Genomic DNA, 16,776 nt, shown 5'->3' on the forward strand with positions numbered 1-16,776 from the left:
GGCTATGTACACTATCCACTATACTATACTGTACAGATAGACGACTAGGGTTGTCATATTGCACATAGTGTTATTGCACATTCATTTGAAGTGTCGCAGTTTGCAGGCTAGAAATGTACATATTTGTGCCTCTACTACTTTATAAGGGTAACATTCCCGATAAGTCCAATGATTGCAATATCCATACAGTGAAGAACATGAACAGGCCCACTGTAGACAATTGACTATCATCCCCAAGTAGGCCTGTATGCATGTTATTTAATTATCTTGTATCCACCTAAGGTAAGGTGACCAGATTTCTCAGATGCAATCTGGGGACATTTCCAACTTTTTAGGAAAAATGTATACATTTTATCATGATGAAATACAGAAACGGGGACAATTGCTGTTTCATTTATTTTGACCTTATTTTGACCAATGTATACACATTCAAGCAAGAATACTCAAGTGGCACTGCAATTACACAAACAAGAGATTGAGTAGCCACAAATAGGTTTTTAAACAGTATTTTTAGAGATGTTTTTTTATTGACGGACAAGCTCTTTTACTTTGGGGCTGAGGGCTGTTCTAAAAAAAGAACAGTCATGTCAGCAGACATCAGCACACCCTATAGCACACCCTACAGCACACCCTATTGCACACGCTCCTGGGACACCTCCAAATCCAACATGTTACCACAAACTGGAGAGAGGAGGATGCCCCACCACAGGAGCGTCACATCCCGCCACTAACTACTACATTCACATCCTCTCCACGGGACAAGAAGTCCAGTCTGTTGTGACGTGTGACGTCTCCTGCCTATGCCCCAGCCTGCCTGCCGACTACTCCTCCTGCCTAAACCCCCCAGCCTGCCTGCCGACTAATCCCCCTGCCTAACCCCCCCTTGCCTGCCTGCTGACTATTCCCCCTCTCTGCTCTGGACTGGTTAGTACACGTACATATTTCAACACTTCACTCATCTACATATCTACACCACACTAGCTCTTGCACGCCAGACACTCACACTCAGACTTAGGTCCTAAGGTAAGGTGACCAGATTTCTCAGATGCAATCTGGGGACATTTCCAACTTTTTAGGAAAAATGTATACATTTTATCATGATGAAATACAGAAACGGGGACAATTGCTGTTTCATTTATTTTGACCTTATTTTGACCAATGTATACACATTCAAGCAAGAATACTCAAGTGCAGGGGCGCCGCTAGAGATTCTGGGCCCCATGACAGAATATCATTTTGGGCCCCCCCACCTAAACCACCCATCAACCTAAACCCAGTTGAAGTTGATGAACTATTGATGCACTGCAAGAAATCCAATGATGGACATCTTTTGTAAATGTAATTTAAAATTACAGTTAATACAGGAATCAACAATTCAGCAAAGAAATCTCAACATTCTTTAACTTATTAAATGAAGACTTGAACAACACAAGGACAAAAGTATAATTAAATGAAGATTGGAACCCAATTATAAAAGTATAAATCACACAAAAAGTAAAAAATATAATTTTAATGGGGTGGTATTGTGTCTAAATAAATGTAGATCTTGTAAAGATCAGTTGGCCATAATACTGTCAGGATTAGATCAATGAAGAATTACAGCAGAGAGATATTTACTGACTCAGCATTGCTTGTTTCACACAAAGACAAACGTGTCTTATACAAGAGGGAGCAACACAGACATGGTGCCAGCGAAATTGAATGTGAAATGGGAAGATTTTAATTTTTACACTGCGGCAGTACTGTGGAATAGTATACCTGGAGAGCTAAAAACTATATCTAGCCTAATACACAACGATTCAAGATAGGAGTAAAGAGATCAAATCAAATCAAAGCTAAACGCTGGGCCTTCTTAGTAGCAAAATCTTTAATAAGATCCTTGAAATCTAGTGATAAAGCCAACTTGCTGTGCTGCTGTCATTGTCCTTTGTTACTTCTTGCTCTTCTTCTTCTGCCTCTTTACGTCTTATTAAATTTTTTATTTTATTAATTTTGCCATTTAGCAGACACTTTTAATCCAAACAATTACGAATTACAGGGACATTCCCCCTGGAGTAACTGAGGGCTAAGTGCCTTACTCAAGGGCACACTAGTAGTGGTGAGGTTTCAGGCGGGATTTGAACTCGCAACCTTCCGATCACAAGTCCAACTCACTATCCACTACTAGACCACCACTACCCCACCACCTCTGCTCTCCTCTCTGGCTGCCTTGCTTGAAGAGGGCCCTGGCATGGAGTATCCATAGGTACATAATTCATAATATGTCCTATAATAGTATTAACATAATAAAACATACATTACACCAGATTAGCTAACTTAAATGTTATCTAGCTAGCTAACAATATTATTAAGATGCCAGTGGTCAATGTTATTGCAATTACTGGAAGAACTATTAACTAAATATGAATATTAGCTAAAGTTGTATTCAATGCTTGCATGGTAATGCAGCATACATTAAAATATTCAAAATATGTTTGTTAACCCCAAACTCCTACTGCCCACCCCCTTCTCCTTCAACTGGGAGGCTGCATCTGTGCATGACGTCATTAGCATGTAACATTATACTAGTTAGCTAGCTATAGCAAGAGTGCATAGCTGCTGGATACAAATTCACTGAGCTCTAATAACCTATATTTGGACCAAAATTGCCCTCATCTCATACATTTAACTGAAATTATACTGACAGTGCACTGTAAGTTAACTATACTTGAAGTTAATGTTAATTAGCTATAGCGAGCTAACTAGATCATCCACGCAGTGATTAGATCACTAAACCACTGTTTTTAGTGATTTTTTTTACTTTTCTCTTTTGAGACCCTGACTTTGGCTTTGCCTTTCACGACATTGTCCACGCACGCACACGCACATTTGATGCATTTCCAATCTGGCTGTCCTCCATCTGTCCCACACACATACTACAGCAGGACATGTTGGTCATGGAAACCTTGTCAGAATATTTGCGGTAACGTTCCTCTCGTCTAGCAGCTCACGCGCGGTGGACTGAACCATGCAGTGAATAAATAGAGGGGTAAATAATAATAAGGCTTAATTGTGTTAAACATAGAGAAACAAAACTCCAGTTTGTTTCTTTTGTGACTTTTTTTAATACATAGAATTATAATTTGAATTCGGCTACATTAACGTCCTTATGATAAAAATAATAATATTATTTATAAATATAATATATTTCTTTTTAAAGATTCTCATGGGCCCCTGTCAGTGCTGGGCCCTTAGAATCGTCCTAACTTACCACCCCCTAGCGGCGCCCCTGCTCCAACACGCCGTCCTCATTGGCCTGAGCTTTGCGTCGGAGCTGCATCAGCTGCCACATGTCGCTGACCGGTGTGGTGGTGGGGTCGGTGCGGCTCAACAGATCCGTGCCGCTGGGAAGCTTCTCCAGGGAGGCGATCTGCCTTTCTATCTGCCGCAGTTTGTCCTCCATGTGATGGTAAGGACTGGACTTCTTGTCCCGTGGAGAGGATGTGAATGTAGTAGTTAGTGGCATGGTGTGACGCTCCTGTGGTGGGGCATCCTCCTCTCTCCAGTTCGTGGTAACATGTTGGATTTGGAGGTGTCCCAGGAGCGCGTGCAATAGGGTGTGCAACACATTGAAGTTGACAGCTCCGACTTCAGGTGTACCGATGGACAGGTTCACCAAGTCAGACAAGCTGATGTCTGCTGACATGACTGTTGCTTGTCCGTCAATAAAAAAACATCTCTAAAAATACTGTTTAAAAACCTATTCGTGGCTACTCAATCTCCTGTTTGTGTAATTGCAGTGCCACCAGTAACCTTCCTTAGTGTTTAAAGTTTGGTGCTTCTCTCCCACGCCTACCGTGGAACCTTATTGGACGTAACAATGACAGGACCTTCAGTTCTCTGTTATGATTGGAGGAGGTATCCGTCCATTACGAAATCGCATATTGTGACTCACAGCGTCTCCGGTTGCTAAGCATCAAGGCAGAGGCAGCCTATATGGAGGCAGGTAGGTTCATGGCGGAGAACCTACAAGGCAATGTGCATTGACCACAGACCACATATCGCATTGGAACTCAGTGTTTCCCCTAGGTTTGCTGCCTTGGGGGGGTGGCATGGACCGTGGCATGGTTACCCCCCCCCCCCCCCCAGGGGTGAAAGTGGTTTGAGTTTCTTACAGGAACTATAGGCTGCTACCCCAACCTTCATGGTTTCATATTGTTCTCCTCCCGCCACCAGCTTCATGCATCCCTGAACACACACATCGTGGTGTTGGTGTTGAAATTAGAAACACTTGACAATAATAATAATATAATGTTTAAATTATTTATTTAAACATTATAACAGCCTCATAACTCAGACTCTACAACATAGACTCTCCTATGTGGACTATCATGTGTGATTGCAACTCTCCTTTTTGAGCAAAACATTTACCACACACTGAACAATTAAATTGTTTCTCTCCTGTGTGAACTATCATGTGTCTCTTCAAGTCTCCTTTTTGAACAGATTTTTTTTAAACACAAACTGGGTTAACTCAAGTGTTTCTTCCCAATAACTGAGGTTCATTCATTTCCATCCATTCTTTATTACTGTCATCCGTTTTAGGTTCAGAAGAGTCTGAATAATTGTTATCACTAGCTACCAGCTGGTTGTAAACTACTAGCTGGATCTAGGTCCCTGGGAAAGTGGGAACACCTAAACACTTTTCCACATTTTCCACAGAGGGCTGAAGTAGTTATCCTTGTCTTCTGTGTATTGGCGAGTCATGCAACTTGTTGAGTGGGCTACTCTTCTTCCTTTGCCTAGCCAAGTCTTCACATAAGGCAGTGGATCCCACTGTCTGCATGGAGGTCCCACAGAGCTGATGAAGAGGAGATTTGCTGCATTTCTTGTTGTCAGTTTGCTCCTATACTCAGTTATGATGTTGTTCATTGTGCTGAACCCCCGTTCACAGTCAGCATTGCTTGCAGACAGTGTGTCAACTGCCATGAGCAACTTCTTCATCCTCTTAGGAATGGTTCTTCCTCCACTTGCTTTGTATTCAGTGAACCCAAGGTGGGCCTCTTGTCCATTCATATGTAGGACATCACACAAAGCCCTCACCTCATTATCTCCAAATCGAGGATTGTCGTGGTCCAACACGCCGTCCTCATTGGCCTGAGCTTTGCGTCGGAGCTGCATCAGCTGCTACATGTCGCTGACCGGCGTGGTGGTGGGGCCGGTGCGGCTCAACAGATCCGTGCCGCTGGGAAGCTTCTCCAGGGAGGCGATCTGCCTTTCTATCTGCCGCAGTTTGTCCTCCATGGTGTGACGCTCCTGTGGTGGGGCATCCTCCTCTCTCCAGTTCGTGGTAATATGTTTGATTTGGAGGTGTCCCAGGAGCGCGTGCAATAGGGTGTGCAACGCATTGAAGTTGACAGCTCCGACTTCAGGTGTACCGATCGACAGGTTCACCAAGTCAGACATGCTGATGTCTGCTGACATGACTGTTCTTTTTTTAGAACAGCCCTCAGCCCCGAAGTTATTGTCCGTCAATAAAAAAACATCTCTAAAAATACTGTTTAAAAACCTATTCGTGGCTACTCAATCTCCTGTTTGTGTAATTGCAGTGCCACCAGTAACCTTCCTTAGTGTTTAAAGTTGGGTGCTTCTCTCCCACGCCTACCGTGGAACCTTATTGGACGTAACAGTGACAGGACCTTCAGTTCTCTGTTATGATTGGAGGAGGTATCCGTCTATTACGAAATCGCATATTGTGACTCACAGCGTCTCCGGTTGCTAAGCATCAAGGCAGAGGCAGCCTATATGGAGGCAGGTAGGTTAATGGCGGAGAGCCTACAAGGCAATGTGCTTTGACCACAGACCACATATCGCATTGGAACTCAGTGTTTCCCCTAGGTTTGCTGCCTTGGGGGGGTGGCATGGACCGTGGCATGGTTACCCCCCCCCCCCCAGGGGTGAAAGTGGTTTGAGTTTCTTACAGGAACTATAGGCTGCTACCCCAACCTTCATGGTTTCATATTGTTCTCCTCCCGCCACCAGCTTCATGCATCCCTGAACACACACATCGTGGTGTTGGTGTTGAAATTAGAAACACTTGACAATAATAATAATATAATGTTTAAATTATTTATTTAAACATTATAACAGCCTCATAACTCAGACTCTACAACATAGACTCTCCTATGTGGACTATCATGTGTGATTGCAACTCTCCTTTTTGAGCAAAACATTTACCACACACTGAACAATTAAATTGTTTCTCTCCTGTGTGAACTATCATGTGTCTCTTCAAGTCTCCTTTTTGAACAGATTTTTTTTAAACACAAACTGGGTTAACTCAAGTGTTTCTTCCCAATAACTGAGGTTCATTCATTTCCATCCATTCTTTATTATTGTCATCCGTTTTAGGTTCAGACGAGTCTGAATAATTGTTATCACTAGCTACCAGCTGGTTGTAAACTACTAGCTGGATCTAGGTCCCTGGGAAAGTGGGAACACCTAAACACTTTTCCACATTTTCCACAGAGGGCTGAAGTAGTTATCCTTGTCTTCTGTGTATTGGCGAGTCATGCAACTTGTTGAGTGGGCTGCTCTTCTTCCTTTGCCTAGCCAAGTCTTCACATAAGGCAGTGGATCCCACTGTCTGCATGGAGGTCCCACAGAGCTGATGAAGAGGAGATTTGCTGCATTTCTTGTTGTCAGTTTGCTCCTATACTCAGTTATGATGTTGTTCATTGTGCTGAACCCCCGTTCACAGTCAGCATTGCTTGCAGACAGTGTGTCAACTGCCATGAGCAACTTCTTCATCCTCTTAGGAATGGTTCTTCCTCCACTTGCTTTGTATTCAGTGAACCCAAGGTGGGCCTCTTGTCCATTCATATGTAGGACATCACACAAAGCCCTCACCTCATTATCTCCAAATCGAGGATTGTCGTGGTCCAACACGCCGTCCTCATTGGCCTGAGCTTTGCGTCGGAGCTGCATCAGCTGCCACATGTCGCTGACCGGCGTGGTGGTGGGGCCGGTGCGGCTCAACAGATCCGTGCCGCTGGGAAGCTTCTCCAGGGAGGCGATCTGGCTTTCTATCTGCCGCAGTTTGTCCTCCATGGTGTGACGCTCCTGTGGTGGGGCATCCTCCTCTCTCCAGTTCGTGGTAATATGTTTGATTTGGAGGTGTCCCAGGAGCGCGTGCAATAGGGTGTGCAACGCATTGAAGTTGACAGCTCCGACTTCAGGTGTACCGATCGACAGGTTCACCAAGTCAGACATGCTGATGTCTGCTGACATGACTGTTCTTTTTTTAGAACAGCCCTCAGCCCCGAAGTTATTGTCCGTCAATAAAAAAACATCTCTAAAAATACTGTTTAAAAACCTATTCGTGGCTACTCAATCTCCTGTTTGTGTAATTGCAGTGCCACCAGTAACCTTCCTTAGTGTTTAAAGTTTGGTGCTTCTCTCCCACGCCTACCGTGGAACCTTATTGGACGTAACAATGACAGGACCTTCAGTTCTCTGTTATGATTGGAGGAGGTATCCGTCTATTACGAAATCGCATATTGTGACTCACAGCGTCTCCGGTTGCTAAGCATCAAGGCAGAGGCAGCCTATATGGAGGCAGGTAGGTTAATGGCGGAGAGCCTACAAGGCAATGTGCTTTGACCACAGACCACATATCGCATTGGAACTCAGTGTTTCCCCTAGGTTTGCTGCCTTGGGGGGGTGGCATGGACCGTGGCATGGTTACCCCCCCCCCCCCCCAGGGGTGAAAGTGGTTTGAGTTTCTTACAGGAACTATAGGCTGCTACCCCAACCTTCATGGTTTCATATTGTTCTCCCGCCACCAGCTTCATGCATCCCTGAACACACACATCGTGGTGTTGGTGTTGAAATTAGAAACACTTGACAATAATAATAATATAATGTTTAAATTATTTATTTAAACATTATAACAGCCTCATAACTCAGACTCTACAACATAGACTCTCCTATGTGGACTATCATGTGTGATTGCAACTCTCCTTTTTGAGCAAAACATTTACCACACACTGAACAATTAAATTGTTTCTCTCCTGTGTGAACTATCATGTGTCTCTTCAAGTCTCCTTTTTGAACAGATTTTTTTTAAACACAAACTGGGTTAACTCAAGTGTTTCTTCCCAATAACTGAGGTTCATTCATTTCCATCCATTCTTTATTACTGTCATCCGTTTTAGGTTCAGAAGAGTCTGAATAATTGTTATCACTAGCTACCAGCTGGTTGTAAACTACTAGCTGGATCTAGGTCCCTGGGAAAGTGGGAACACCTAAACACTTTTCCACATTTTCCACAGAGGGCTGAAGTAGTTATCCTTGTCTTCTGTGTATTGGCGAGTCATGCAACTTGTTGAGTGGGCTGCTCTTCTTCCTTTGCCTAGCCAAGTCTTCACATAAGGCAGTGGATCCCACTGTCTGCATGGAGGTCCCACAGAGCTGATGAAGAGGAGATTTGCTGCATTTCTTGTTGTCAGTTTGCTCCTATACTCAGTTATGATGTTGTTCATTGTGCTGAACCCCCGTTCACAGTCAGCATTGCTTGCAGACAGTGTGTCAACTGCCATGAGCAACTTATTCATCCTCTTAGGAATGGTTCTTCCTCCACTTGCTTTGTATTCAGTGAACCCAAGGTGGGCCTCTTGTCCATTCATATGTAGGACATCACACAAAGCCCTCACCTCATTATCTCCAAATCGAGGATTGTCGTGGTCCAACACGCCGTCCTCATTGGCCTGAGCTTTGCGTCGGAGCTGCATCAGCTGCCACATGTCGCTGACCGGCGTGGTGGTGGGGCCGGTGCGGCTCAACAGATCCGTGCCGCTGGGAAGCTTCTCCAGGGAGGCGATCTGCCTTTCTATCTGCCGCAGTTTGTCCTCCATGGTGTGACGCTCCTGTGGTGGGGCATCCTCCTCTCTCCAGTTCGTGGTAATATGTTTGATTTGGAGGTGTCCCAGGAGCGCGTGCAATAGGGTGTGCAACGCATTGAAGTTGACACCTCCGACTTCAGGTGTACCGATAGACAGGTTCACCAAGTCAGACAAGCTGATGTCTGCTGACATGACTGTTATTTTTTTAGAACAGCCCTCAGCCCCGAAGTTATTGTCCGTCAATAAAAAAACATCTCTAAAAATACTGTTTAAAAACCTATTCGTGGCTACTCAATCTCCTGTTTGTGTAATTGCAGTGCCACCAGTAACCTTCCTTAGTGTTTAAAGTTTGGTGCTTCTCTCCCACGCCTACCGTGGAACCTTATTGGACGTAACAGTGACAGGACCTTCAGTTCTCTGTTATGATTGGAGGAGGTATCCGTCTATTACGAAATCGCATATTGTGACTCACAGCGTCTCCGGTTGCTAAGCATCAAGGCAGAGGCAGCCTATATGGAGGCAGGTAGGTTAATGGCGGAGAGCCTACAAGGCAATGTGCTTTGACCACAGACCACATATCGCATTGGAACTCAGTGTTTCCCCTAGGTTTGCTGCCTTGGGGGGGTGGCATGGACCGTGGCATGGTTACCCCCCCCCCCCCCAGGGGTGAAAGTGGTTTGAGTTTCTTACAGGAACTATAGGCTGCTACCCCAACCTTCATGGTTTCATATTGTTCTCCTCCCGCCACCAGCTTCATGCATCCCTGAACACACACATCTTGGTGTTGGTGTTGAAATTAGAAACACTTGATAATAATAATAATATAATGTTTAAATTATTTATTTAAACATTATAACAGCCTCATAACTCAGACTCTACAACATAGACTCTCCTATGTGGACTATCATGTGTGATTGCAACTCTCCTTTTTGAGCAAAACATTTACCACACACTGAACAATTAAATTGTTTCTCTCCTGTGTGAACTATCATGTGTCTCTTCAAGTCTCCTTTTTGAACAGATTTTTTTTAAACACAAACTGGGTTAACTCAAGTGTTTCTTCCCAATAACTGAGGTTCATTCATTTCCATCCATTCTTTATTACTGTCATCCGTTTTAGGCATAGGTGAAAGTGGGCCGGAACGGTCCGGTGCGGCGTTCCGGCAAGACTTTCTGTGCCGGAACGCCGTTGGGGGAAGAGATGCAGCTGCCTGTCAATCAAAATCCGATTGCTGCAGAGTGCAGAAGCAATCACGATTCACGATCCATAATTTCCAACAAGGAAACACATGGCTGACGTTATGTTTCGTTGCGTCTATTTTAATACCTTTGAAAAGGACATGTTAACCCGCTTTACAGTAGACCCGACGCGACGCGACGTGGTTGGGTGGGCAGCACTGGGCACTGAGACAGTCCGACCGGGATTACAGTCGCGCCGTATGGAAGCATATAGTGGACCTAATTCAAATGTTAATGCAATTTGAGATTGCATTTGTATGTTCCACTTTTGCATGCATTCTTTCAGACAATATTCAAATTCAAATGCAATTCTAATGATTCGCATTTTCATTTTCATGTACCTGATGTGCACATTCGCTGTCAATATTAAAATGATAATGCAAAGCCATTTGACATTTAATTTTCAAAGTCATGCGCTGCTTTGTAACTGACAAAACTGACAAGTTCATTCTAATGTAAAAATTACTATGCAATCCCAAAATAGCATATTCATTTGCCAGTTTTGCCTGTGTTATTTGAGTCAATATTCAAATTGTAATGCAATAATGTGATACGCAATTGCATTTACATGTTCTAGTAAACACATCCGCTTTGTAGCTGACAAAATTCAAATTTTCATTCTAATGTGAAAATGACTATGCAATCCCAAAATAGCATATTCATTTGCCATTTTTGCCTGCGTTATTTGAGTCAATATTCAAATTGTAATGCAATAATGTGATTAGCAATTGCATTTATATGTTCTAGGAAACACATCCGCTCATTAGAATTGCATTTGAATTTGAATATTGTCTGAAAGAATGCATGCAAAAGTGGAACATGCAAATGCAATCTCAAATTGCATTAACATTTGAACTTAGTCCACTATATGCTTCCATAAGCAAGCCGTGTTGCCAGATTGGGCTACTTTTGGTCACACTGGACGGGTGGATTCGGCAGCTTGTAGACTGGTTGGGCTGGAAATTGTCAATTCCATCTGGCAACCCTGGTAGCAAAATATGTGCATACGTATCTGGTAGCCTACTGGTACTTTCAAATCGCATCGTATTATTATTATTATTATTATTATTATTATTATTATTATTATTAATAATAATAATTACAATTTACAATACAAATACAACAATTGGAGGTCCCTCAAAGAAAATTTGGGCGCACTGCGCGTGCACAACATCAACCTCCAAGGCTTGATTTTGACCCAGGAAAACCCTGGTATGTACTGTATAACATGATAGCCATCTATGCACTGTATATAAGATGATGACCAAGGGTCTTTCTGCTGCTGACCAAGGGGTTGAGTTCACTTGATGAGGCCCAATTTTGTTTTAGACTCTGTAGGCTACTGTATTTGTTTATTAAGACTTAAGATATATTATCTGAATTTCTCTTGTTTTATCAAATGTTCCAATTATTTTCATTTCTTGTGCTGGTTTAAAATTGCAGGAAACTAGCACAAATAATTGTGTGGGAGAGAGGGGCCGCCGCTACCAAAACGTGCACAGTTTTGGGTCGCTCCACCACCAAAAACTCTCACTCCAAACTTTTGGTGAAACATGGCAGCCCTAAAGTGTTTCTAATTTCGACACCAACACCACGATGTGTGTGTTCAGGGATGCATGAAGCTGGGGGCAGGAGGAGAACAATATGAAACGATGAAGGTTGGGGTAGTAGCCTATAGTTCCTGTAAGAAACTCAAACCACTTTCACCCCTGGTTTTAGGTTCAGAAGAGTCTGAATAATTGTTATCACTAGCTACCAGCTGGTTGTAAACTACTAGCTGGATCTAGGTCCCTGGGAAAGTGGGAACACCTAAACACTTTTCCACATTTTCCACAGAGGGCTGAAGTAGTTATCCTTGTCTTCTGTGTATTGGCGAGTCATGCAACTTGTTGAGTGGGCTGCTCTTCTTCCTTTGCCTAGCCAAGTCTTCACATAAGGCAGTGGATCCCACTGTCTGCATGGAGGTCCCACAGAGCTGATGAAGAGGAGATTTGCTGCATTTCTTGTTGTCAGTTTGCTCCTATACTCAGTTATGATGTTGTTCATTGTGCTGAACCCCCGTTCACAGTCAGCATTGCTTGCAGACAGTGTGTCAACTGCCATGAGCAACTTCTTCATCCTCTTAGGAATGGTTCTTCCTCCACTTGCTTTGTATTCAGTGAACCCAAGGTGGGCCCCTTGTCCCCAATTTTTTTTTTGTGATCGACCAAATGTTTTATTTTGTGATCGACCAAGATCCTTATCGATCAATTATCGATCGTCGATGCCCACCCCTAGTATCAACCTTCCAGTAGGACAATTGCACAACTCTGCCGACAGTTCCAGTTTCCTCTAGAACATCAGGCATGAATACAGTGAATCGATATCATGAACGTCCCGTCAATTTGTCCTCCAATTGTGATACCTTAAATGACATGGGAAGAGGATCATCTGACTAGATACCCTCCAACTCTGCTCCATTACAAAATGGACACCAGGATGCCCGCTTGCTGCTGATGTAAACAGTTTATTAAAATAGGATAGAGAAGAAAAAAAAGTGATGTGCAGGGGGCTCTGTGGTGCCCCCTACAGGGTGGTCACAGGCTCTTCCTCAGACTGGCTCAGGTCCATGTGGAGCTCCAGGCCTGGCTGCAGCTCGCTGGTGGTGTCTGTGTGGGACGAGCTCTGGGGCAGGAGGGTGCCCTGGGAGAGACAACCGAGGGAGGACATGGTCCGGTCCCGCACTGAGCTGCTTGAGGCTGGGAGATACCGGTACAGAGAGGGAGGGAAGGGGGGCAAGGGTGAAAGGTCAGGGGTCAGGTGACTGCTACTATCTTTATATACTTTTATATAACTGCCAAACTGAAGCATTGGAGTCGGGTTTTTTCACGTGTAAAATCGGAGGATTGTTTTATTTAGTATCGTTCTGTGGTATCTTTTGGTGAAATACAGATATTTTGGGGGTGGTAAATGTGTCACGCCACCAGTGTCACTCACCTGAGCGGCTCCGCTGGGTCTTGGCACTCTGTGGCCTCACAGGAGTCCCGCGGCACGGGTCTGTGCTGCCAGACTTCTGGGACTGGGAGCACATGACCTTGTCTTTGCTCTTGCACATGCCTGCCATCAAAGCACAACAATAAAAATCAAGGCCCCCTGACATTCGTACGAGTACCCATACCAAACATACACCAGCACTACCTACCACCACCCACCCCCCCCCCCTCCCTCCCTCTCCTCTCCCAGCTCTTGCCCAAAATACACCCTTTCGGGAGAGGCCTCGTAAATCCCAGAGATTCTGACAATACCAAATATCCGCCCCGAACGTTGTTTAACAAACAAACATTCTTGATAAACAACGTTGTTTAATGGAGAATTCGGTGAGCCGTGAAATCGCTTCCAAGCCTGGACATTTTTCAACAAAAGTTCAAGCTTTCTTATGACGAGGGGCTGATTTGTAGGAACAGATGAAAAGAAGATTAAAAGACTGAAACTATGTGATGAATGAAACAGCATTTCCCCCAGCTCAGTAAAATGTACATACAGTCGGTTATAGACACCAGATCTACTCTCTTAGGTAACCCAGAAACATTTGGTTCTTTCCAGTGTGGAACATTAACAGCTGGTTCCCCCCACCCCCCAACACAGACCATTCTGATTTCCTCTCCCTCACTCCCAAACCCCACCACTATTTAAACCCTAAAATACCCCTTCTCATAAACCATGCTCCTATCTCCTTCCACCTAACATCTTCTCCACCTCCTCCTCCTCCTTCTTCTCCTCCTCCTCACTTTCCCTTCCTCAGCACACCTCACACTCCTCAAACACAAACTCCCAAACAAACACATGCCGCATTCTTCCTCGACCCAACCCCACCCTGATCAAACACCAAACTACAATCACCACTTCCCTTTCTCCTGAACTTCCTCCGACTCCCACTCCATTCCAGAGCCTCCCTCCTTCATTCCATCACCACACTCCTCTCTGATTCCCCCCCCCACACACACACTACAAGCCCTAGTTCCGTGGATGGGCCGAGAGACAGTTAGGGCAGGGACCGACGAACGCAGATGTGATTTTTATCTGAAGATGTGTGGCGTAACAAGTCCCAGGGGCGTGAGAGAGAGAGAGAGAGTACTTTTCTATTCCTATTTTAAGTTATCTTTATCTACCTGTATACTATACATATACCCAGCTCTGTTTAATCATGTCTTTATTCTAGTCGTACATTACACTCTTTTTTGTTTTTCTCTTCACACTTGCTTTGGCAATGTAAACGTACGTTTCCCATGCCAATAAAGCCCTTTAAGATTTAAATTGAAAGAACATTTCAGAGAGAGAGAGAGAGGGGTGGGGGGGGACTCTAGACAATCCTAAAAGGTGCGTTCCACTGGTCATGAGGAGGAGGAGTCTGTATGGGCTGTCAGCAGTGAACACTATCATTACACACCCCGCACTGTGACAGCATGCAGGCATCTAACACACTCCATGTTAGATCGCTTTTCTGAGGGAGGGCTATCTTTGTAAAATTAGACCTGTGGGAACATTCCCTCTGCATTTCGCTTTTTGCTGGTATTGACTAACATGATCAGATGGGAAGATGAACGTGAATATTCATTTATAATAATATTTTTGGGGTTATTATCAAGTCCCCAGACTGCATTTAAACTGCTAATAGTACATTCTATTAGCATCACAGAGAAAACCCATACCGTCTTTGGGAGAGATGTCAGGTAGTTTGGCGTCCACGGTCTTGACCCCTTTCGTGTTCCGACGACCCTTGTATATGTGTCCGTCCAATCCTCGGATGTCCACCTCCTCCGGCTACCCCGTACGGACAAGAGCAGTCAGACATTAGCATAGCCACCAAATACATACTCTCCACATCAACATTCACTGGGTAGGCCGAACGTCGACTAGTCATGGCTAGTAAGCGGGTCGCATAACTCGTGCAAAGCAGTAACTCCAAAGAGATCAATCCAAGACAAGAGTGTCTTGTCACCTGAATGCACAGTGTGGTGCAGGAGACCGGCGCCTGTGTCTCCTCCTCCGCCTGGTTGAACTGGCTGATGTGCTGGAGGCGCGAGCAGCGGCGGTTGGGGAAGGTGAGTGTGTGGCTGCCTCCACAGTTCCGGTACATGGTCAGGTAGTGTAGTCTGCTGTCGTCTGCCATCTCAGGGATATGCTCACTATCCAGCCAGGAGAGAGGCAAGGCAGGAGACAAAAACGGATGGGAGTTAAGTACTGGAAGACAGTTGGGAGACATTTTCAGTCAGTTTCAAGGGAGCTTACACCATGTCCATCGTGACTCACTGACCCTGCTTCTCTGAACCGTTCCAAAAACAATACAGACAATTTTTTGGGCACTACCCAGGTTTCAGTACCGTCGAAGTGACACCGGTGTCCCTGACCCCTGACCCCTGACCCTGACCCTGACCCTGACCCTGACCCTAACTCACAGCTTGGGAACACTCTGGCTGGTCCTCTGCAGCGGGGCCAGGATGGGCAGGTACGTGCTGATCTCCTTCAGGGCTCCCTTGCGGTTGGGCCGCTCGGGGAAGCCTAGGTGGCACTGCACTCTCTCTATCTGCCTGCACATCATGGTGTGGATCCTGCGCACCTGTGCCATGTTCCTGTCGGAGTGGGCCAGCGCAAAGTGGCTGTGGTTGGTCCCTGGCATCAGGCTGAGGGAGAGCGGAGGGAGAGCGGACTAGTGTCAGATGCCTGGAGAACCATGCAACACTGACTGACTGATTGGGTTTGTGTGATGGGTGATCATGGTAAGGTTGACTCTGCATTAGATTCTGTTACTCTGGCACCCCCTGGTGCTGGTCATAATCAGGCTGAGAGAGTGAGATTGTACTGTGTAGCCTACTATCTGGTATTTGACCGCTCTCACCCTCTATGAGCTGGAGCAGGTTCGCCAGCACTGCAGACTGTGTACGGCCTGTTGGACATTGGGTTGGAGGGCACTGTGTACGGCCTTGGCATTCCAGGGGTGGAGGGCACGGTGACCAGGTGACTGTATCAAAACAAGAGGAGAGAGAGAAAGAAAGAAAGAAAGAGGGAGGGAGGGAGAAAAAGAGAGATATACAGAACATTGACTCTATCATCTCATTTAAAACTCACCTCAAAACCCACCTGTTTACGCAGGCGTATCCCTGTTGATTCGCTTTTCCCGTGCTGCTCTGCTGCTGGCTATGTTTTATACTGTATATTTCTATGTTTTTTGTGTTTTGAATTTTGTGGCTGTTTTTAGATTTGTTGTTGTACGGCGACCTTGAGTGCCGTGAAAGGCGCCATATAAATAAAATGTATTATTATTATTATTATGATTATACGTGTATATTTACATTTTTAACTATTTGTTTCGGTCTAAGTATAGGATTTTGGGGGATTTTTTGAGGGGATTTCTTTTCACTTACGGTCCTGGGCAGTGGCGTAGCGGACGGGCCCGCAAGCGACGCACCGCGGGGGGGCCCCAGCCACTAGGGGGCCCCCTAACATTGGTTGCTAGCACCCCCTCTCATTGCTCTCACTTGTTTGTACCTTTTGCTAAGTCAAGCATTTAGAATGTAGAGTGCATTTTGCGAAATTTCGCAACGTCAATAATGCATCGGACAGTGTTTCCTCCAGGATTTTTCACATTAGTGGCGGAGTGTTCTTTTTTCGCGGTATG

General features: G+C 45.0%; 2 protein-coding genes across 2 annotated transcripts in view; both read right to left on the reverse strand.

Moving 5' to 3' along the window:
- echs1 (enoyl CoA hydratase, short chain, 1, mitochondrial) overlaps positions 1–16,776 on the reverse strand; it is a 418,160-nt gene that overhangs the window by 201,968 nt on the left and 199,416 nt on the right. The gene's annotated exons all lie outside the window — the stretch shown is intronic.
- On the reverse strand, positions 12,687–16,088 carry LOC308152282 (glutamine-rich protein 2-like; the record flags this gene model as incomplete). The annotated part of the gene is made up of 6 exons (XM_080525216.1): positions 12,687–12,859; positions 13,098–13,217; positions 14,810–14,921; positions 15,100–15,286; positions 15,557–15,781; positions 15,997–16,088. 6 exons carry the CDS (start codon positions 16,086–16,088, stop codon positions 12,687–12,689), a joined length of 909 nt encoding a protein of 302 aa, XP_080381342.1.

The sequence above is a fragment of the Nansenia antarctica genome (genome assembly GCF_963989245.1).
Source record: "Nansenia antarctica genome assembly, chromosome: 1".
Classification (NCBI taxonomy): domain Eukaryota; kingdom Metazoa; phylum Chordata; class Actinopteri; order Argentiniformes; family Microstomatidae; genus Nansenia; species Nansenia antarctica.